The sequence below is a fragment of the Maniola jurtina genome, chromosome 12 (genome assembly GCF_905333055.1).
Source record: "Maniola jurtina chromosome 12, ilManJurt1.1, whole genome shotgun sequence".
In the NCBI taxonomy this organism is placed as follows: Eukaryota; Metazoa; Arthropoda; class Insecta; order Lepidoptera; family Nymphalidae; genus Maniola; species Maniola jurtina.
The window spans coordinates 2,354,725-2,378,376 of record NC_060040.1 but is presented as its reverse complement, the minus strand read 5'-3'; the positions used below and the strand labels follow the sequence as shown (position 1 = coordinate 2,378,376).

The 23,652-nt window shown below is 36.7% G+C and overlaps 2 protein-coding genes across 4 annotated transcripts in view; one reads left to right on the top strand and one right to left on the bottom strand.

Moving 5' to 3' along the window:
* LOC123870428 (axoneme-associated protein mst101(2)-like) overlaps positions 1-23,652 on the bottom strand; it is a 169,560-nt gene that overhangs the window by 131,900 nt on the left and 14,008 nt on the right. For all 3 annotated transcript variants that reach the window (XM_045913734.1, XM_045913735.1, XM_045913736.1), the window contains exons 2-5: positions 23,065-23,281; positions 22,141-22,414; positions 18,233-18,346; positions 17,529-17,606 (exon numbers count right to left, since the gene is read on the bottom strand). In XM_045913734.1, the coding sequence (XP_045769690.1) occupies positions 17,529-17,606; positions 18,233-18,346; positions 22,141-22,414; positions 23,065-23,177 (579 nt within the window). In that variant the 5' untranslated portion in view covers positions 23,178-23,281. The remainder of the gene's footprint in view (positions 1-17,528; positions 17,607-18,232; positions 18,347-22,140; positions 22,415-23,064; positions 23,282-23,652) is intronic.
* Positions 19,931-21,885, top strand: LOC123870429. The gene is made up of 2 exons (XM_045913739.1): positions 19,931-21,181; positions 21,262-21,885. The coding sequence occupies exons 1-2, from the start codon at positions 19,931-19,933 to the stop codon at positions 21,883-21,885; spliced, it is 1,875 nt and encodes a 624-aa protein (XP_045769695.1).

The window sequence follows — 23,652 nt, the reverse complement described above, 5'->3', positions numbered from 1 at the left end:
CAAAAAGATAAAGACAAGACAAACTCAAAAATGAGCTATCACCAAAAAACAGTGATAAATCGTTCTTTTTACCCGACTGCGGCAAAGCCAAAAGGAAGGGTTATGATTATAGAAGTCTATGTATGTATGTGTGTGCTTATGTATGTTTGTATCCAGATTCTGTGTGTTCCACCGTAGCACCTAAACTACTAGGCCAATTTTGATGAATTAAGTGTCAATCGATTCGTCGTAAAAGTCCGGGTGACATATTAGGCTACATTTTATACGAAAAAAATTTACATTTTTTTGTTACATGAAAAAAGTGGGGTCTCCAAATTTTTTTTTTTTGCTTTTGTATCGAGTGGGGTGTTAATGAAAGAGGAGAAAATATAAATTTACTACAACATTAAAATATACCAAGCGGCAGAAAAACAATTTTACTATAATATTTCAGCGTTTATTAAGACGATCGCAGTCGGGTTTTAGTTTTCAACTTTATCTTGTAAGTCTTAGTATTTTTCAAAAGTCTAAACAAATCTCTTAAATCGGAATATGAAATCGTTATGCGCGTTCCACTGAACGAGACATTTAAAATTCATAGTAGAGCAAAAAAACGGGTTGGCAATTATTATCATTATGGAGGAAACACATTGCGTTGCGTACGGCAGGTACAGTACATGATTTCTACAGCAAGCCGCAAGGCCGGGGCTTGTGACACGCGATAGCAAATTGGGTTACAATGCTGAAAATATACACGAAGAGCCAATGTACTATTTTGTTCATTTAATTAGTGCCTAAATAACCCTTCCTTTCGGCTTTGCCGTAGTCGGGTAAAAATACACGGGAGCAGTCTGTAGGCTCAATCGTACCAAAGGAAAATTTCCCACCGAGCGGCGTTGAGCTCGGTAGCGCCAGCTGGGCTGACGGTTATAACATGAAACTTCTATATTATACAGTATACACATTCCAGATTCCAGATTCCAGACACGTACTATTGCAGATTCCTAAACACTCCGTTAGTGTGATTCAGATTTGCGGCTTCAGCTGTAAGGTACTCGTGCTGCCATCTAGTGAAAGCGTCGTAAGTGGCGACTGGCTTTGGTTTGTAATTGAGTTCAGTTCGATCGATGTCTTGGTATGAGTGAGAAGCGCCCTCTATTTGCAACTGTGGCGACCGCCACACACTTATTAAGTAGATGCTTTTACACGATTGATGCATTTTTTAATGATAAGCTTTTAGATGTATACAGAGAATTGAAACATCGATACAATACTTTATTATTTCAAGAGTACTTAAAAGCGTATTCGCTTACTCTTCTCAGACTCCCAGAGGTAGGTAAGCATTTATTTTTAAAAAATGTTTTTAAAAAAACATGTTATTCGGCGATTTAACTGAAAAATATTTTTTGTACTAAGTTTTTTAGTTAAACGACGGTAGCCTTTACCTATCCTCAAAATAATATTATTTTATGCTGAAATTACTTTGTATATTGCTCGCCAGCTCTTACGCTATTGTCGGCATCGATTCACGTTACACGATCCACTTTGCAATTTTTAATCTTTAAAAACAAGTTCAGATTGAAATCGATTTTATAAACGACTGTTAATTTTAACGATGTCACTGTGGTGCAGCATCAATTAGGAAATTGCGTTTCCAAGCATTTAACAATGAATTTTATAATCTTTTAATTGGATATGAAACCTTCAATATTGCTACATCGTTTTATAAGTTTTTAGGGTTCCGTACCTCAAAAAGAAAAACGGAACCCTTATAGGATCACTTTGTTGTCAGTCTGTCTGTCTGTCAAGAAACCTATAGGGTACTTCCCGTTGACCTAGAATCATGAAATTTGGTAGGTAGGTAGGTCTATAGCACAAGTACATGAATAAATCTGAAACCGCGAATTTGTGGTTACATCATTTAAAAAAAATTAAAATGTGTTTTAATTTTCAAAGTAAGATAACGATACCAAGTGGGGTATCATATGAGAGGGCTTTACCTGTACATCTTAAAACAAACATGGAAAAATACCCGAGTAGGTACGGAACCCTCAGTGCGCGAGCCTGACTCGCACTTGGCCGGTTTATTTTTAATTAGATATGAACGAGTAGTACTCGGGGATTTTGCCTTTATTCACCCGTAAACGTGATGGTTGTAGTTCAAAAGAACAAATTAAAAAATCTTGTACGAAGAAGTTAACGAAAAAAAATCATGTTGTGTGGGTCCTTCAACCCGCAAAGGATTTGCGTGATTTTTTTTGCATGGATATAAAGACCTGGAGAGTGAAATAAGATAAAAAATATTAATTCCGGAAATAAAGAGTTCTCACAAGTATTTATAAACCTAAATCCACGAGGACGAAGTCACGGGCATCAGCTAGCAAGCCATAATTTAAAGTTATCAAAAGCTAGCAAAAACATCTCAAGACACTTAAACTATACATGCCATAAACTTCAATAAGAAAGTAGTAGATACTTAACCTTATAACACTACTATACTCCTATAATAGTGAAGAGTGAATCCAGTCAAGTTCTAACAGCCGAGCTGTGTCTAACGGCACTCGCTCATTGACTTCAATGATAGTGGAAAAGATTCCACATCTGGTTTTAACTGTTATGTAAGCCGGTACAGTTTAGCTTTGCGCCGTTTTGTCTCCCACAATATGAATCGATACTTTACACCGTGATCTATGAGAAAATAAGCCATAGAGCAGTTGTACTGAGTTTCAAACTTCTATATGTACAAGTTGGTGATTCTACATTTATTTTTATCGACGACAACCAAAATTTTAGCATGACTCAACCAAGAATCAAGAAATTTAGCAGTCGGTTAAAATATTGATCTGGTAAATTGATAAATTTTTCCAATTACATCACTATTTTTTTGAATGATCTTAACTCGAGCGACCAGTTCCTACGCAGCATAATTGCTTGAAACTTATCAAAGCAATGAAAGTCCTTAGAGTTATATGCTCGAAGGGCCTAGTACAGTGTTAAGATCCTATAGGATATTGGTTTTTTTTCCATTGCAGATGGTAAGAAGATTATTTTATTGAGGCAATGGGTGTGACACAAAGATCGGGTCACCAATGAGCGTTGAGGTCACAAAATTCATTTCATCGTCGTCGATATAGTATGTCAAAAAAGAAATTATGGAAAAAGCAGTTCTGTATTGGCTACTAGCTAAGCCACCTAGTTGCACGCGGGTGAAATTTCTAAAAATCCTTTCAGGGGAAATCTACGTCATAGAGAACTTACATGCAAAATCAAAGTTTCAAAGATCGAATGGATAGAGCTGATAAGATTGTTTTAGATCTTCAACGACCCTCTCTTCAGTTATATGAATGTCTGATTCTCTGACACGTTCCCAACATATCTAGAGATTGGCCTCTTCACTTGGTTCGATTGGTTCTTGTTACATTTAATATTCACAATCCAAGTCTAGTTACCGTGGGAGTTAAAGACAGAGGTCAAATCCGTTTGTTCAATCATTCGTCTAAATACCATCATTACAATCAAGCGCTCCGAAAGGAAACAAACATGAATTGTTTTTTGTAATTCCATTGTTTATTTGCATTGAATCATGAATGGCATATGAATGAGTTCCTGTATACCTACTTTGTGGACGTCGGCTTACAGTTTTGATTTGTCGATTTTTTTCCTTGTTTAATATACATACATGCTTATTGATATAAAATCCGTAATATTAACGGCAATATTATCACCTTCATTGAAGTTAACTTAATAAGCTACCCAAATTCAAAAGCCTTCAAACATTATACTTACCTACCGATAGTTTGTAGAAGAGATTTGTTAATTAACTATATACGTACTTGTTTTATTATATTTTTAACCCCCGACCCAAAAAGAGGGGTGTTATAAGTTTGACGTGTGTATCTGTGTATCTGTGCATCTGTCGGTGACATCGTAGCACCTAAACGAATGAACCGATTTTAATTTAGTTTTTTTTGTTTGAGAGGTGGCTTGATCGAGAGTGTTCTTAGCTATAATCCAAGAAAATTGGTTCAGCCGTTTGAAAGTTATCAGCTCTTTTCTAGTTACTGTAACCGTCACTTGTCGGGGGTGTTATAAATTTTTAATTTACACTTGATAACTACTAACACTAACAGTAGGCATTTAAAATTAAATCAAGGCATGTTTTTATGTGATATTTCAGAAAAAAAAAATTTTTCTCTGTGAAATTACACTACAAGTACCTAAAGTTTCCGTAACCCCACATCAAATTTTTTATCACTATACTTTTATCAAATATACGAATCCTTCGTGAACAATATTGTTGTTAATGAAAGGAATCACGATCTTCAGCAATGAGAAATAGGATGCAGAGAAAGTGATTATTAAATAGAGATAACCTCCAGGCTCTAATCATCAATGCAGACCTGTAGCTACCTTAGCTTTACAAACTATCGCAATATGCTAATAGGCTTGTTTATCAGTGCTGCAATTTCACTTGCCGCATACACACCTTATCTACGGGTTGTGCGCGCTTATCTAACACGTTATCAACAACAGTGTTTAAGATAAAAAATCTCACATTAAGTATACATAATTTCTGTATAATATTAAAAGATCATACTACATCATTTTCTACTGTTACTCATTTACAGGAGTCTAAGATTTGAAATGTAATCAGCAATCACTTTTTCCGTTATTTCTTTATGTCCGTTCCGTTATTTCCGTTATTTTCAATATTTCCTCTCCAGGTTCTATACCACCTTATGCTCAGTATGAACCAGTTCAGCCTACAAATTATTAAAAGGCAACTTATCGCTAAACTGCTGTTAAAATTATCAGAATTTTCATTGCTTGATTTATCAGTATGTGTATTGACTAAATTCTTATAATATTTTACGATTATTATTTGACTAATCTGCTCTTAATTTTAATCTTATTTGATGGCAAACGCTGACTCAGCCTTTTCAATTAACTTATTAGTTGATATAGAATTTCGTTCGTATTACTTCCGTCATCATTTAGAATGGTTGCCAAACAGAACAGCTGTTTTATCATCATCTCATCATCATCATCTCTTATAGACGTTTTATAAAGTATCAAGTAATTAGTGCCATAGATTAAAAACTCTACTTTGTACTTATACTACAATATAACGGATAGGTACTCAATTTTAATTTCGAATATGAGAACTCCGAACCATGCAAGTAAGTACCAAAAACATTACAGTTATTAATGCGGACATAATAAACCACAAATTGTGTAGCATGATTTAACAAAAAACGCTTAATTTGTAATTTCGTCGAGTGTCCGAACTGGTCGCTTCCCGCCATCAATCATCACTTCAATTTCATTGAAATTTTGGCCTACATCACACCGCCTACTTTCACTACTCATTATGGATCTTTCTTTATATTTATTAAGTGTTATGATGTTAATCCTATATCTACGATAACTAATAAATATAAAGCTTTACGATGATTTTAGCAATCTACCATCAGATATTGATCTCACAGTCATATTAAGTTCTCTATTCTCTCTTGAGTTAAGAATCTCAATAGATTTACTTTACATATCGGATTGGGATGATGGCTATGTCAAATAAAACTTAGGAACCATTAGTTAAAGGGTCTTCCAAAATTCGCAAAATCCAGGTCCGCTGAAGGTACGCTGTTAGTTTTAAGTTTGCGAACCATTTTAATTAATTATCGATTCATCTAAAAAAGTACAAACGTTTATGAAGTCACATCTGCGTATTCCCTTCGTATATCATACAAGCTCCCTAACTAATTAAGTCTTTTGACGTTTGGTAAAAAGTCGCTGATTTGACTAGTAGTCATCATCCCTATTTATTACTGTATTATTATGTACTTAGTAAAATAATTCCTCAAAGACTCTACAGCTAATAATCATCATTAATGAATCAAAGCGCTGATAACGCATGAAACCGTCATTATTACGACTTCAAAGCCGTAGAAAGTTCTTAGCAAACAGACAGAGTGAATGACAGTTATTTATTATAGCGGATTCCTGTGCAGCCCACTGCACTTACGCGATACTTGTATGGACACCTACGATTATAAATGCATAAGATATCAATAAGACGGTGGAAATTGGAATGCATTGAAGCGAACAGAATATACCTTAATATTATCAAATAAATAATAATTAATTCCTGAAGCTGTTATTTTCTCTCTCTTTCCTTTTTTCTAATTTTCTCTCGCTCTCAGTTTACTTTTCTAAACATTGTAATCTGTAAGAGAGGCTAAAAGTTAGTCCTCAGAAAAAGGACTTAAGAGGGCTCTCTCCGTCACTCGTTTCATACAATCGTAGTTCCAATTTCATTTGAATATTAAGCAACCAAAGTCCATGAAATTTTGTAGACATATTCTAGAAACTAATATCTACCTAGTTTTATTTTTTCATAATTTTAGAAATTAATAAACCACAAACTTTTTAACCCCCGACCCAAAAAGAGGGCTGTTATAAGTTGGACGTGTGTATCTGTGTATCTGACTGTGGCTCGTAGCTCCTAAACTAATGAACCGATTTTAATTTAGTGTTTGAAAGGTGCCTTGATCGAGAGTGTCCTTAGCTATAATCCAAGAAAATCGGTTCAGCCGTTTGAAAGTTATCAGCTCTTTTCTAGTTACCCTTTACTTGTCGGGGGTGTTATAAATTTTTGGTTTACAGAAGTGCTTGACAGCCATCGGTCATCAAGGGTTATCGCTCCCAAGCTACCCACCATATTGGCATTTGGTATGCAAAGCAAAGATAAATCTTATTACGCCAATGTGAGCTGAAGGATTGCACTAATGGCCTATCCAAGATGGTTCGCGGAGACTGGAGATTAATGAGCTATTATTCCGTACTCATTTCCTGTTGCTCTTAACTACTATTTAAATATCATCACTTTCACTATTCAATCAATATCAATTTCCGGAAATTTGCGAACTCAAAGAACTAAATAATTATGTAGACCGTACAATATACCTAAGCAAATATTTTAGTACCTAGGTTATGATTTATGAAACGGTTGCATAATAAGGGCTATTAAAACATGAGTGTGAGTTTATAAACCGAGCCGCAGGCGTGGTTTTTAATAGTATCCCACGAGTGTTTTAATACCTAATTAATAATTATGTAGAATTTCATACTCTTGTTTTTTACATATTATTTAATATAGAGTTGAGACATAGAGTCTTTAAAGCCGCTGATAGAAATAATATTGATGTTTTTGCATGCGATGACCATGACTCATACGAAAAGTTCTTTGTTTTTTAACCGACTTCCAAAAAAGGAGGAGGTTCTCAATTCGTCGGGATCTTTTTTTTTTTTTATGTATGTTCCCCGATTACTCAAAGACCCCTGGACCGATTTGGAAAATGTACCTAGGTATGAAGTCGGGCGAGCTTCACTCTTGGATTTCTAATTTTGTTTTAATATGCTCGCTCGACTTCATACCTAGGTACATTACATGTGTAGCTAAACAAAAATTATTTTCTACTTTTTAGTGTTTTTGGTTTTTGAAGTCGGTTTTATTTTTCTTTTGAAAATTTTTAGTTTATAACCCTTCCTTTTGGAATGCCGCAGTTGGGTCAAAATTAAAGCGTTTTAAAGACTTGTTCCGTTTATCCACCCTAAAACAGCCAACCTAGGGTGAATATTCGGAAATGTATGTCTGTCTATCCACCCTGGGCTAAAAAATAAGACACAAATTCACCGATCGACGTGGATAGACGGACACGCGTTTCTGAGTATACACCCCACGGTGGGGGTTTTAGGGCGCATAAACGGAATAAGCCATATTAAAATTGAGCGCGTTTGTACTTTACTTCTACTTTGTTTATGGTTTGAATTTATGACACTTTTTCCGAGTTCCATATTTAAAAATCAGAACACGTATCCGAATTACAGACACCGGTTTTAAAAGATTCATGCATAAAATACCCATTTGAATTCGAAATGCTTGCATTTACTATAAACATTTAGACGTATGACAATAAATTATGTAAAATAAAACACCGGACGCGCATATAGGTGCCTACCCACTTCATAAGATATTCGAATAGCCGATCTGTGTTTTAGAAATAACCTTCTCACTTTTTGTGTCAACTCGTCAACAAAAACCGTGAGAGACCATCAAAAGCCATTGGCCTATAATGTAAACTTGAGTTTACACTGGGCGTGGGACTGGAGTAATATTACAATAAGTATTTGTTTTATGAACTGTCATATCTTCAAATCCTCATTATGAATTAACAAGTGTAAATTAAAAATTTATAACACCCCCGACAAGTGAGCTTGACAGCTTGACATTTGACAATTGACATAATATTATGAACTTAACGGTTATCTAACCTTCTTTTCTACAAGAAAACTAGAAAAGAGCTGATAACTCTTAAACAGCTGAACCAATTTTTTTGGATTATAGCTAAGAACACTCTCGATCAAGCCACCTTTCAAACAAAAAAAAGTAAAATCGGTTCATTCGTTTAGGCGCTACGATGCCACAGACAGATACACAGATACACAGACACACAGATACACACGTCAAACTTATAACACCCCTCTTTTTGGGTCGGGGGTTAAAAAGAGTGGGTGTATTAATGACACATTTTACACACGTGCATCTATCCATATAATAATTAAATAAATAATTTAAAAAAAATTCAAAAACCCGATTGCCATCTAAACCTGTCGCGTACCTACTATAGATACCCAGTAACACTCGCATCATCAAAACGAATCTAATGAGTAAAGACGTATCATTTATCAAAATCGGTTGAGCCGTTGAGTAGAACACCAGTGGACATAGGAACGGACATACATACACACAGGTAGAACACATAACCCTCCTTTTTGTCTTCACCGCAATCGTGTAAAATTGCGAATGTAGGTATGTCTGTCTGTCTGCTAGCTTTTCACGGCCCATCTGTTTAACCATGACAAAAGGTACAGAGATATATTCCTAGAGAAGAATATAGGCAAACAGTGCCTACGGGATTATTCAATACCGAAATCCACGTGGATGAAGTCGCGGGCATCATTAATTATTTGATACAGACAAGATACAGAGATAGTTTGCAATCAAATAGATTCAAAAGCACTTGTAAAAGTCTAATTGAATAAAAATAATTTGAATTTGAATTTGAATATCTACTAAATACTAATACTTGAGAGACGGAGAGTGTAAACCGACCTTTAGTAAAAGAAAAAAAAATAGAAAATCAACTCAAGAAGCGATTCATGATTCACGAGGCTCATTTGATTTCCTGTCAAATTAGAACTCTTCCGGAACGATTTTTTACTTACACGCAAGAATTGCTCTGATTATTATGAATGTAATAATAAATTATTTATTTATTATAGTCAGCCATTTCCTACTCGTGAATTTATTCGCATTTATCTAATAAATAACTATTTATTAAATAAGTACATAAGTTTCGTTCGGCTTCTCTTTAATCTATAACCTAAGTCCTAAGTATAAAATGTACCTACCAGCTAAACCTACTTAGTCGATGTAAGCTCGACTTTTAATATGTAGGTTGCTTACGCGTTGAATTTGAACAAAAGGTGATACAAAATTATTTAGGTTAGAAATATTATTATTTGAAATATTATTAAAACAATAGCATGTAAGATTTCATTATAATTAATGTTAGTATAGTAATAAAGAGTCGATCATAAAGCCTGCACAGAATAAACACGTACCTATTCTACAACGCCGTCTCTCCACCATTTTTAATTAAAACCAACAGTTTAATATTTCATACCCTGCCAGTCGGTGTGCGCCTAATCTAAGTGCGTGCACCGGCTGGGCACCGATGAAGATGAAGACCACACGATTCTCAAGAAGATTGTAAAGACTTCATACTCAAAAAGGAAAAACTATATCAAGAAAAGAAAATAATCAAGAAAAAAACAAAAAGAAAGTAATCAAGAAGGAAAAGTATAACCAGATAGCAGCATAACTACATTAATTCCAAAAGAATCAAGAGTTAAGACCCAGCTTATGAAAATAAGAAGATTGGAACCCATCAGGGGTCCTTTTTCATAGGGACCCCGATATAACAGGTCTCTTCTCATTCTGAGAGGAGACCTGTTCCCACTACTGAGCACCGGTCTCCTCTCAGAATGAGAAGAGCCATAGTCTGCCACGCTGGCCCACTGCGGATGGGGCAGACTTCGCACATCTTTGAGATGAGAAAATTTCAGGCTTGCAGGTTTCCTCACGACGTTTTCCTTCACCGTTAAAGCAAGTGTTTCCCCAAACCACTCCACTGTTTACCCAAATTCGCAATAAAGGAATTTGATTTGATTTGATTTGAAGTGATATTTTAATTGCTTAAAAAGCACATGGTTTCCTGTGGTGGACTCAGTGGAGAAGATGATGTGCATACCCAGGAGCCAGGAGGTTGGGATCAAACCCCCAACTTCCTGAATAGGAGGCGAACGTTTTAACAGCCAAGCTCTATCACGGCTCTTAAAAACATCCAAAAACCAAAAAAACCACCAGTAACGTCCTCAACTTTTTAAATCTATCAGTATTTAAGGTCTTTAACTCTTTAAAGAAGCTTCCTTTTTTATTTAGATACAATTTAGCCCTTGACTGCAATCTCACCTGGTGGTGAGTGATGATGCAGTCTAAGATAGAAGCGGGTTAACCTGATTAGGGTATGGCAGTTTTCATTAAACTCATAATCCTTTGGTTTCTACATGACATCGTACCCGGAACGCTAAATCGTTTGGCGGCACGGCTTTATAATATAACTAGCTGATGCCCGCAGCCTCGCCCGCGTGGATTTAGGGTTTGAAATCCCGTGGGAACTTTCCCGTGGGATTAAAAAAAAAATTACGCAAATCGGTTCAGAAATCTCGGAGATTTCGGTGTACATAGGTAAAAAAACACAACTCCCTTTTTGAAAGTCGGTTAAAAAGTAGCCTATGTTACTCCCTGGTCAATCCCCTACTTGTCAGTGAAAATCCCGTCAAAATCGGTTCAGCCATTCCAAAGATTAGCCTTTTCAAACAGACAGACAGACAGACAGACACTCCAATTTTATTTATTAGTATAGATTACAGAGCTTTAGAAACTGCTTTAGTTATTCTTCTAAGTTAGAGATATTGTTTATATTTCTTAAAAATGAGCGTATGAAAGTTTGATGAACTAAAGAGTTTATTTAGCCCTTAACAAGTAGGTACAGCTTCAGCATCGGTAAAGTGAAGAGATTCGTTCAAATATTGACCTGCAACTCGTTTGACTGGTACTGGTAGAGCTCGTAAAGTATGCCAATGGGATCACCCAACAATTTTGGTGAAACACAAATTCCACTTTCACCACTAATGAGTGATAAACATAAACAATAAAAACAGGTATAATACTCACAGTAATAGAAAGCAAATCCGAAATTCGAACACACAAAATAATGGACGTTAGATCACGACTCAACGGTCACTGCACAGTACAAATAAAAACTAATTAAATTCTACAACATAAGTGCAAGAAAATAAATTAAACAAAAAACACGAAGTCACAGACTTATGTAAACACAAAAACAAAATAAAGTTTATAAATAAGTGGACACAATTTGATTTCTGAACGTTATTTTCAAACGGTACGCGCGAAACATCGGTCGGCGTCAAAATGGCGCGTGCGCTCTCCACGGCAACTAGCCTCAGTCTGTGCCATAGATAACACACTATATAAGCTGAGTCTGTCTGAGGTCTGTGCCAGTGGTAGACACTAAAGTATGCCTCTGTGCCTGTCTGTAGTCTGTACACCAATTATTTCAAACGATCCAGCCAGTGCGAAAACCACAGGAATAAAATGATAAACAATATCATTTATCCTGTAGTAATGTTTTGTATGAAGGACATAATCTGCTGAATACTATGATTATTGCATAGATCGTCCCCAATATCCTGAGGTCAGGCGATATCGAAAACTTCTGAAAGTCTTCATTTTGCTCTTTCTTCCTCGAATAACGTTTTTCTAGAATCATTATTATTAGGCCTACTAGCCTCTAGGCTACTTAACTTATCTACTTCGCCCCGTACTGAATATTAGATTTTTTGAGTTATGAATTTTTTGATGTGCGTTTGAAGCAATTATAATATATCACTTTTTTTAACAGTAAAGCACAACATGTTCAGGAAATCTGCCAGAGTTCTCTTATATTCTCAAAGGTCTACCATTCTGCACTTGGTCAGCATAATGAATTCCTTCTTATTCTGAGAGGTAGGTAATCAGTGCTCAGTAGATTGGCCGGTGATAGATTGGAATACGCGGAATTATGTACTTACATGTAACAAATATACAGATCCTGGATAAGGTAAGTAACACATAATGCTTTAGACATAAACTTGCAATAAACAAAACTCCGAGAAGCTATCTGAATGGCAATCTCTCGAACCGACAAAGGAAATCAAGTGAGCTGAAATGGTCGAGTGATGATAACATTTATGTGCTCAGTCATAATTCATAACTTATCCGTTTTGTACTCGCGAATCTGAATTAAGTGGATTCGCCTGAATAGTTTTATGTTTCTTGTGGTGTATCAACCGGAAAGTATCTCTCATAGTTACGTTCCAACTTACGGCTTGTGAACTAGTTTAGCTAGATCAATCCCAATACTCGTAGTAACTAGTAAGTACAATCTATAGTATTATTATAAAGAGGTTTTGTAAGTTTGTTTATAGAGGGCAATCTCAGGAACTACCGAAGCGATTTTGAAAATTCTTTCACCAGTAGAAAGCTGCATAATTATGAGTAACAAAGGCTATATTTTATTGTAATAGGCCACTACTGAACTGTAAGTCGCTAGCAACTTATAATCTACCTTCCAGACCTATAATTACAACTTTTGCATAAAAATTCCTATAAAAATCATTATTCTAAAAAAAAATTCACCATTTCAGTTGCACCATCGCCGCAGCACTACCGAGCACGGTTTAACCTTTAAGAATAAACAGGGCCATTGATTGGCAAAAACATTATGGAGAACTTTCAGGCATGCAGGTTTCCTCGTGATGTTTTCCTTCACCGTTAAAGCAAGTGATATTTAAATTAAAAGGTGCGTGCCCAGCATCGAGCCGAATGGAAGACACATCTTAATCACAAGGCTACCACCATCTTTATCCAATTATGATAATGATGTCCAATAATTCTTTGTTAATATAAAGCTACGCAAATAAACATAATATCTATCATACCTACTTGATAATATTACAATGAATTGAGTTTGACCATGACTTTTTTCCTTGAGAAGAGATTACAAAATGCTAAAAATTACAAAATGCAAAAGGTTATAGATGGGAGCTTCATATTTTGTGCCTTTTGGCGTAGAGGTCCAGAGGCTCGAGTTCTTTTTGGGGATATTTCATAAAGGGTTATCGAGTCAATCTGGCGGCTTCTCGTACCTTGGACAAGGAATTAGTTTGGCCATCCAAAGGGGCAATGCTGCTAGCATCTTGGTTATAATGCCTCGTTGTGGTGATCTGGATGATGTTTTAGATTTAATTTATTTCAGTTTTACGTTATTAAGTACTTACGTATTATTTTTTTTAGTTTTTATTTAGATTTAAATTCATTTTGTAAGAATTATTTGGTTTACTTATAATAATAAGAATTATTTTGTAATACTTATTTAATTCAACAAAATGCATTATTTCTAAAAAGAAGCTGTAAGCCCGAGGCAAAAGTATGAGTGTTCCAAATAACATGGCCCGTCCTCACCGGATGCTCCTTAAATTGCGCCCCCGAGCCATTTCACACGGTTGAGACATTCCTCTTCTCAAGTATTTTGACATTCCATACGTCCTGCACTTAGAAATTATACTAATAACCATAATTATTCTAATTTGCTTTAGACATTTTTAACCCCCGGGCCCCGACCCAGAAAGAGGGGTGTTATAAGTTTGACGTGTGTATCTGTGTATCTGTCTGTGGCATCGTAGTTCCTAAACGAATGAACCGATTTTAATTTAGTTTTTTTTTGTTTGAAAGGTGGCTTGATCGAGAGTGTTCTTAGCTATAATCGAAGAAAATCGGTTCATCAGTTTGGAAGTTATCAGCTCTTTTCTAGTTTTCTTATAGAGGTTTTTGTGTCGGGGGTTTTTAACTTTGAGTTATAGCTAGATTTTTTTAGGCTGAGCGCAGGAGTCGTTCGCAAGCTTATCACCAATTTTCTTGTACGTACTTGACTTAGAATATCTCTACAACTGACTCTACAGCCTACAAAGTATACCCTACCCACCATCTATCCCACTGTACACTGCGATCTTGTAAACTACGCAACGGATTTTGATGCGGTTTTCACCGATAGATAGAGTGATTCAAGAGGAAGGTTTATACGTACAATTTTATATTGGTTTGTGTGAAATATGGCGATAATTTTCCAAGATGTCGGATGAAATCAAGCCAACTTAGAGCTTTCATGGAAAATGCTTTGAAACGTGTGAAATATTATATGACACAACCACGACACAACATTAACGTATTCTGAAATTGCGACACCACATTAAAATCCACACTTGGCCAGCGTGGTAGATAGACTAAAGCCAAACTCCTTCTCATTCGGAGATTAGACCCGTGCTCTGTAGTGAGCCGACGATGGGCTGATCAAGATAAACCTAGTTTGCCGTGGAGACCCTGGGGCCATGGACTTAATAGCCTCATCGGGTGACAGAAGGGCTGGCTCATTTTTTGCGCAACGGATCAGCCTGGCTGTCCAGCGTGGAAATGCAGCTAGTATTCTTGGCATCATTCCACGCGGGCATGATTTGTATAGTAATTAGATAAAAATCTATTATAAAAAAAATGAAGTCATGTGAATATAATTGACCTACTTACCGAAATTTTATATTTAATACAACTATGTCATACGTAACTTATCTCAACAATGCGTGAAGCAACGTGTTAACTTGTTCGTATAATAAGGCTTTACAAAGATTTCCCTGAATCCTATATCATGGGAAGCCTCGCGTATGTACAGTTACTTCATACTTGGTGTTGAATTTCATTTTAAAGTTCATGTCACACGCACTGGATTTACATAAATTAATTTTATTTTACCATACAATTATTGATGTTTATTTATAGGTAGGCTGTATCTACTAATATTATTATAAAATAATTGCGTCTATATTATAAAGTGTGTCTGCCTGTCTGTTACCTTTTCGCGACTCAACCGCTGATCTTCGGCTGATATGAAGAAGTTTGGGGTGAGACGTAGGCTACTTTTTATCCCGGAAAATTAAAGTGTTCCCACGGGATTAAAATAAAATTAACAAAACTATAATTATACCCAAAACAGTCAAAAACATATACAGTATATCATTACTTAGTAGATATCTCATAGGCTCAAAATATTTTGAGTAGATTTTTGTTTTGTTTAGACAGCATTCGGTTCGCCTTAGATAGACCACGAAAGAAATACATACAATTCATCACTCTATCATGTCAATTTTTAGGGTTCCGTACGTGATTTCAGCTGGAGCCAACGATTGTAAGGTATACAATTTTTTTGTAACTTTGGATAGTAAAAAAAAACTGTATAAAAAAGTATCATTTATGTATGGTACGGAACCCTTCGTGTGCCAGTCTAACTTGCACTTAGTCAATTTACATAATTATATGCAGTAAGTACATATTTAATGGTAAGTATATTTTTATGACGCAGCTATACGTGTGTGACGCAGCCTTACATTAGTATGTACATAGAAGCTGGTTCGAAGTTCCCCGAAGTCGTAACAGGTTCCAATGGCTATGAGACGGAGAGGCTTGGACCTTGGTGCATCGTGCATCGCGTGAATAACAAATACGTTGGCTGCGTCAAAAACTTTATGCTTTTAACAGGACTTTCTCCGTAAGTTACTCCATTCGTAGTCCCAATTTCATTTGAATATTAAGCAACCAAAGTCCATGAAATTTTGCAGACATATTCTAGAAACTAATATCTGTGCCTGTGGTGTTTTAGATTTTTCTAAAAATATGTAGGTTTAAAATTACAGGGGCTCAAAGATTTGTATGTGAATTTTTAAGACCGCGTAACTTTGAAACCGAATATTTTAACGGAAATCTGGAAAACCACAGGCATTGATATTAGTTCCCGGAACGTTTCTACAAAATTCCATTGAGTATGATTGGTTAGTATTCCAATGAGAGACGAACTACGTTTGTATGGAGCGAGTGACAAAGAGACCCCTCCTGGTTTCCTGTCAATTTTATGCATTTTCAGGTGGTAGTAGTAAAATCAAAAACATCTTTTTTTGTTTCATGTAGGACAACTAGCACAGTTCACGACAGTTAGGTAACTGGAGTTTTTATTTACATACAGAATTAGGTATAATAGTAATTGCCAATTCTATAAAATGAACTTAAATCTAAATTAAAACTAAAATGAATTAAATTAAATCTGAAACCTCGTCAAAACCACCGCAGCGAGGCATTGTACCCAAGATGCTGGCAGCATTACCCCTTTGGATGGCCAAACTAATTCTTTGCCCATAGTAGCTGCCAACTCTCGGGTCCCCGGTTGTCTCGATAACCCTTTTCGTTTCCTCAAAAAGAGCTCGAGAGTCCCCACGCCAAAAGGCATAAATATGGGAACTTTAGTAGCAAAATGTCGAGGCTTCAAATGTTAGCATCATTTTTGCCTCACTCTTAGTTCACTCTGCAACTATTAATAGTGTCTCGTATGCTACGTCTATGACTCTACCTCCGTTCGGAATGAAGATTCTACTGAGAAGATCCGACAAGAAACTCAGAAGTTGCTGTTTTCAAATCCTAAAAATGTAACAATACGTAACAATACAACTACATCATTTTGTGGGTTGCAAAGCTCAGTCGGTTGCTTTTACGCAACTTTGTCACGGAATTCAACAATTATTGTATGTTAGCCATTGAACTAATAATGCCTACTACGTAATGTTAGCCTCGATTTAATAACTGTACCTACGTATCAAACTTAAAAATTCTTTTGGAACCATAAGACCCGATATCCACCTAAGCGGAGAGGAGAGATGTGTTCAGTCAACCAATCAGATTCATAATAGATGACGTGAAAAAATTATCACGTCATCTTTTAAAAATCTGATTGATTGACTGTACACATCTCTCCGCTCCGGTTAGGTGGACATCGGGCCTAAAAGCAAACACTCAGTCCTACAAAGGATTTAGCTGTACTTTACGCAGACGATATAGCGGCGTTACGAGTTTATGGTGGTTTCTAGTACCTAAGTCGATTTTGTGATTTTGGTATCCCCTATTTCCCTATACCTATAGTAGGATGTGTCTTGCTGCCCTCGCGTTGCCTAATTTTTACCACTTGTCTATCTGTCTGTGCATAACAGCCATTTTAAAATTAAAAATCCCGACAAGTCTAGTCATCATAATATTGCATTGTAATTTGTAGTTGGAATCAAGTTTATATAATATATAATTTGAATTCCAAGCGAGCGAAGGATTCTACATCTAATAAAACCATCATTCACGAACACTCATGAAGGATTTTAAGTCAAGGAGGATTTTAAGTTAGAATCCTGAGTGTAGTAAGAGATTCAAAGGGACTAACCTGTTCATGCGACGCCGCCCGCGCCGCCTCCCTCTTCAGCTGTATGATCACCCGCTCCTTCGATTTGATTTCCTCCAGCTGTGGACAAAACAAGACCAGGTACAATAATCCGTTTTTTCCTTAGTTTGCTTCATTTTCGCTCAGTGTTCATGTTGACTAAATATGTAACTATTTTTACGCATGTATACTAAACATTGCTATGGGGATTTTATAGGCGTTTTATGCCATGTTAGGTATACGGAGAACATCGATCTTTATACTATACTACGAGCTAGATTGGCTATTCCAAACAAATTGCATCTCCACTTTTGCTAATAACTTGCCAGCATGGATGTAGGGACTAGGAAGTACTAATATTTGCTATAATTTATGATAACGTAAACTTATTTTACCCGCACCGACCTATTGGTACCAGAATCCTGGTTTTTTCCAATGTTTATATTAGCGCTTGGCTGCAATTAGACCTGCTGGCAAGTGGCAAGTGATGATGCAGCCAGATGGAGCGCGCGTGCCTTGACGCCTATTCACTCTTGACTTGCAGGTACCTACCCATATTAAAATTAGAGAGGAAAACTGATGCCGGAAGGGCGTTCATTCATTTAAGCACCCTGAGTACTTGTACTTTAGTCTGTATCTATATTTTATACAATAGATATATAATAGTAATCGCTATATACACACCGTATGTCTGTAGGTATACTGACCAGTTTGTGGCACTGCGCACGCGCATCTCGGCGCGCGGCCTGCTCCAGCGCGTTGTGCTTGGCGACCTGCGCGCGCAACTCCGCCGCGCGGGCGCACTCCGCCGCCTGCGCGACCTGCAACGTTGAAAGCCGAGATTATGAAGTCGTAACCACAGAATAAGTTCTTGCGGGTTGTGATACAAGTGAAAACCAAAGTTAACATGTAGCGCTGGAAAAGTGTATCGCAAACGCTTTTCCGGTAACTTTAAGTTAAATAAGCTTATACTAGGTCTCATCTGCTCCTCAAACACCTCAAAATATCAGAGAGTTTCCACAAAAAATAAAAACATTCGCAACAAGTCAGTTTTGTTTGCCTACTAAAATTGCAGAAACTGACTTGACATATCTGCAAGATTTATGCTAGTGGGCTTGCTTGGTACTTATATTTTTTTTCTCTCTCTTCTGGCTTTACAAAGATTAGCCAATGTCAAGTTTGTAGTTGTTTGTAACAAGTTAGTTAAAATATAGAAGTATGGACCCCGTCTGTGCCGGCACTCGCCGACATACGCACAGCACCCCTCTAGAGCGCTTTCCAGTCAGTTTTAACAAAAAAAAAACACTCCAAAAAGGCAGAGCACGCCTGCTAGCTAACACCAACACAGACGAAGTCCTGGTACTTATATGTATATATGTATTTAGGAAGTTTAAAAGATTTTTTTAACTAAATAGGCATGTACTGCAATTATACAACAAAGTGATTAATGATGATGCAGCCCAAGGTGGAACGCGCTTGCCCAGAATGTGCCCATTCACTTATATTTTGAAAGTCCATAAGAATTCAAATTTTTTCGTCATTACCGTTAAAATCTAATACCATCTAGAACCTATATTATTATTTAAAGTTTCAATACCACTAGATTTAATACCACATAATTAGGTTGGTTTACGACTTGTAAGGGCACGCGACCACAAGGGCGGGCAGAAGGTAATAACTCGTGGTAATAAAATGAGACACTATTTAGGTAAGTGCCTTTCAAATTACTACTGCAAGCAAAGTGCTTTAGCACATAGTATCGGATTTAGTTCATAACAAGTCTCTAGCTATGGCGTACCTTCATAAAAGCTCCCATCTTTACATTATAAAAGGAGCTTTTCTGAAAACAATTAGTTTTTTAATCCCGACGAATTCTTTTTTTCAGGATAGCAATTTTCTTGTCTCCGGATGCAAGCTACCTTTTGCCAGGCTAGATTAAGATTTCAGTGCGAAAAAATAAATAAATTAGATGCAAAATAAAGACATAAATAATAATTATACTAAGTACGTCCTACTTAATTACTTAATAATAATAAATAACCACCCTTGGCTAGAACACATACCTTTCAAAAGTTTTGGCTTTAAAGCTAATACAATATAAGGTAGTTTTTCGCTTCTCATTTCCCCTATGAATATTTATTTTCCATTATAGTAATAGCAGCCACTGGATAATACAACTTCATAACGACCTACATCGCTAACTAATCAAGTATCATAATATTGGGGTATGTTATCGTGGACGTAATTAAACGATGCCAATATTATGTTTGCGCGATAATTGACGGCTTTTAAACACACTTCATCCTATTTGACATTCCACTAATGATGGCCTTTGCCGCACGCTTGCCACGTTGACCTTACACCCTGCAGTCTGTCCCCAGCCCTGATTACCGACCACACGCGACATGCTGAGAATCTTTTTAACACTCACACTCGTCAACTGCTCTCTGTGCATAAGCCCTTCCAGCGTCCTCTACAATGAAGTCTTCGCCTACCACAACGAGACCTACATAAAAGCAGAATTCGCGTATGCAGCAGTCTTGAAAATCTTCAACGCCTTCCAGCAATGGTTCTTCACAGTCACCTTTTGCGAATTCACGTACTTCGAGAACAGGATCTTAAAATATACCGAGACCTTCGGCTACGGATATCCAGTCATGCTTTTGAATGGATGCCAAAATCTGAATAATACTAAAGTTAAACCTAAACGAAATACGCATGGGCAGACCGCATACATTGTGACTTCGGACCAATTAACTGTTGAAGACAGCGAAAATGCGATAGATGCATTGACCAAAACCGGTGTTTTCAAACGGAGATCTGCAGTCATATTCATCTTAAACGTACCTGTGGAAGTTGATAGCTACTTTTATTTTTCGATGAAGATTCATTTCGAATTACTGTGGAGTCGGCAAATAACCAACTCCATATTAGTTCTTTGGACGGATCAACTAAAAATGTATACTTATAATCCATTTTATCAAGAAATCAAAGATATAACGAATGTTACTGATATTACTAGATTACTTCAGGGACAATATGACGACTTGAATGGGCACGAGCTAAAACTAAGTGTTTTTAGAAAAATTTATACTTCTGATGATACTGGGCCAGTTTATTGTAGCTCTAGGCTAGCCAGGACGATAATGAGTAGAATTAATGCAACCTGTAAACCACTGGCTCCTAGAGACGGTAACACAGTTGGAGATTTATTAGACAACGGTACGGCCACAGGAGTAACGGCAGATTTAATTGATGGATATACAGACTTAGAATTAAACTCTAGAATTTTGAAGAATTCTTATTACGGTTATATCGACACAACATATCCCCTCGGCCAAGACAATCTATGCTTCTTAATAAAGAAGTCCATGCAACAATCAGCATTTATGACCACACTGCAATTAATATCAACAGACATGTTATTACTTTTTACTTTCAACGTGATAGTTCTCATAGTTATTAGTATTGCAATTCGAAGAGCGGAGAAAAATATATGGAAGATCGATGATAAACAGTCAACATCTGAAACAGTTGTGGAGTTAGTGAAATGCTTTCTACGGCAAACAGTTGATGTCAAATTTCCCGGACTAATCTTCAGATGCGTTATTTTAGCTATTATGGTATATTCTCTGGTCGTGAATTGCGCTATTGATGTAAGTATAAGTTTTGTCGTGAATTTTTAATGTTCTTATTCTTTTCTCGTATTTTGATATTTACCTTTTAACGATTACAGGGAATCATCACATCATCTGTATCATATCCAAGATATAAACAAGATGCTAATACGATATCAGAATTACTGAAAGCAAATTTAACATTTGGAGTTCATAACCGTCATATGCAGATTTTTAGGAAGAGTCTAAGCGGAGAGTACTATAACGAGTTTTTAAAAAGAACTGTAACATTTAACGACAAGAATATAAAAGACGCTATTGAAAACAGAAAATTCAAGTATGCAATTTTACTGCGAAAATCTGATGCTGAATATATTAGTCGCAAACCATCGAATATGGAAAACGGTCGACCAATTTTTCATACCGTTACAGAATGCCCTGTACCTTGTTCTACTGTATATGGATTGCGCTATGGAAGCCCATATCTGCCGAGACTCGATAACATATTGGGTTATTTAAATCAAGGAGGCATTCTAGAATACTGGACCAAATCTGATGAGTTCACTTTATATCGAACTCATAGCAAAGTTCTATATACTGAGAATAGCAGAGGTGAGATATCTTTGAACGTGAAAAATCTTAAAGAAGTTTTTATAGTATGGATTTTTGGACTATGTGTGAGCACTGCTGTTTTTGTCATAGAAATATTGATACAGGCTTTTAATAAAAATACACTTCTCTAGAAATCCAAGACTTTTTATGAAATCTTCTTTTAGTCTCGATCTCATTGATGTTTTGGTCTGTTATTTTTATACTTTATAAATCAGAAAAAACACTTACTCATACTTTCCTGTCAAAAGGCCATAAGATAGGAAGTACTCATTAGTGCAAAATGTGCGACCAACTACCAACCTTTGCAAAATTTTATGGGCAGAAACCACATTACGTTACCCCTCTATCGTTTGCGCATTATTTATATTACACTAATAATTACCCACCTTGAGTTTTTCTTGAAGACCCTTGTTCGCTGCTTTCAAAGACTGAATCTCTGTCGTTAGCCTCTTGAGTTCCACCATCTTATTATTCCCTAATGGTTCTTCAACTCTCTCTGGTATAACGACTGTTCTGAGCTGTTTTTCTAATTGTTCTTCTTTCTTCTTGGATTCAGTCTTTAGGTTTCTGATAGTGCTCTCGTGTCGGGCCTTAAGCGCTCTAACTTCGCTCCGCTCGATGTCGAGTGACTTCTTCAAGGTCGCGTTATCAAGCCTCAACCTGTGAAGAAATCCATTGTTATTTTACATAATATTTCCTAAAACTATAAATCGGTATACTGACGCAATAGATGCAGACCATGGATAAATATCAAGAATATGGCTACCTGTAACCAGTAGATATCATGCTAGTGTGAACGTGCGACGTGCAGCGCTTATTTTTTTTATTCCCTCAAAAGCAAATTAGTGATTGACTACGATCTAATGTCTACATCATCATCAGTCATCTATGTATGGTTATTCTGGGTAGAGGTCGATGAGTCGGTGGACAGTGGACACCAGTCTGTGGTATCATAGACACGAAGATAAAATAGGAGCGTCGAATACATACCGATCAACGAAGCTTTTTAATTTCTTGAGGAATGTTTCGTCGTCTGTGCACTTGTATTTTTCATTCACGCCGGCTGGTATGTATAAGGCTGGAGGTCAATGTGTCGGTGGACACCATGTTGTGACATCACAAGCACAAGGTTACTAAAAGCATCAAACATACCGTTTGACGAGGCCTTTCAGTTAGTTCAGGAAAGCTTTGTCGACCGTGCGCTTGTGCTCTTCAGTCGCAGCAGGAGATATTTGGCTGGTGGTCAATGTGTCGGTAGACGCCATATTGTGACGTCACAGACACAATATTACTAAAAGCATCAAACATACCGTTCGACGAGGCCTTTCAGTTTGTTGAGGAAAGCTTCGTCGACAATGCGCTTGTGCTCTTCAGTCGCGGCGTGAGATATCTGGCTGGAGGTCGATGTGTCGGTCGACGCCATGCTGTGACGTCACCGACTCGTATTATTCGGGATGCCTCGATCGTCCGCGGTCTATCGCTTACGCGTCGTTCGTTTGTGGTTTCGTTTCGGTTGCGTTTTTGGCTCTGAAAAATAATAAATTTCATTTCAAAGTATGTTATAATTTAGTATGAAGCAATTAACTATGACTGAGTATCGCTCCAGAAAAAATATCATAAGTTGATGTTTATGATGTTTTCTTAGGGTGTATTAGGCAGGTCTTTAAATTTTATGTGAGATGATTCAAAAAACAGGACCGCATCATGTGGCAAGTACTACGCATTTGGATTCCGGAATTCGGGCTATTATAGCTATAGAACTTGTCTGAAGATGGCTTGCTGAATTCAGCCAAGCATTTTGAGTGCCTACGATAAATAATGGGGATCACCTTGTTTCATCTTATTTGGGCAAAGAGACGAAAGGTCAATTATCAAATACCAGCCAAAGAATTGCAACA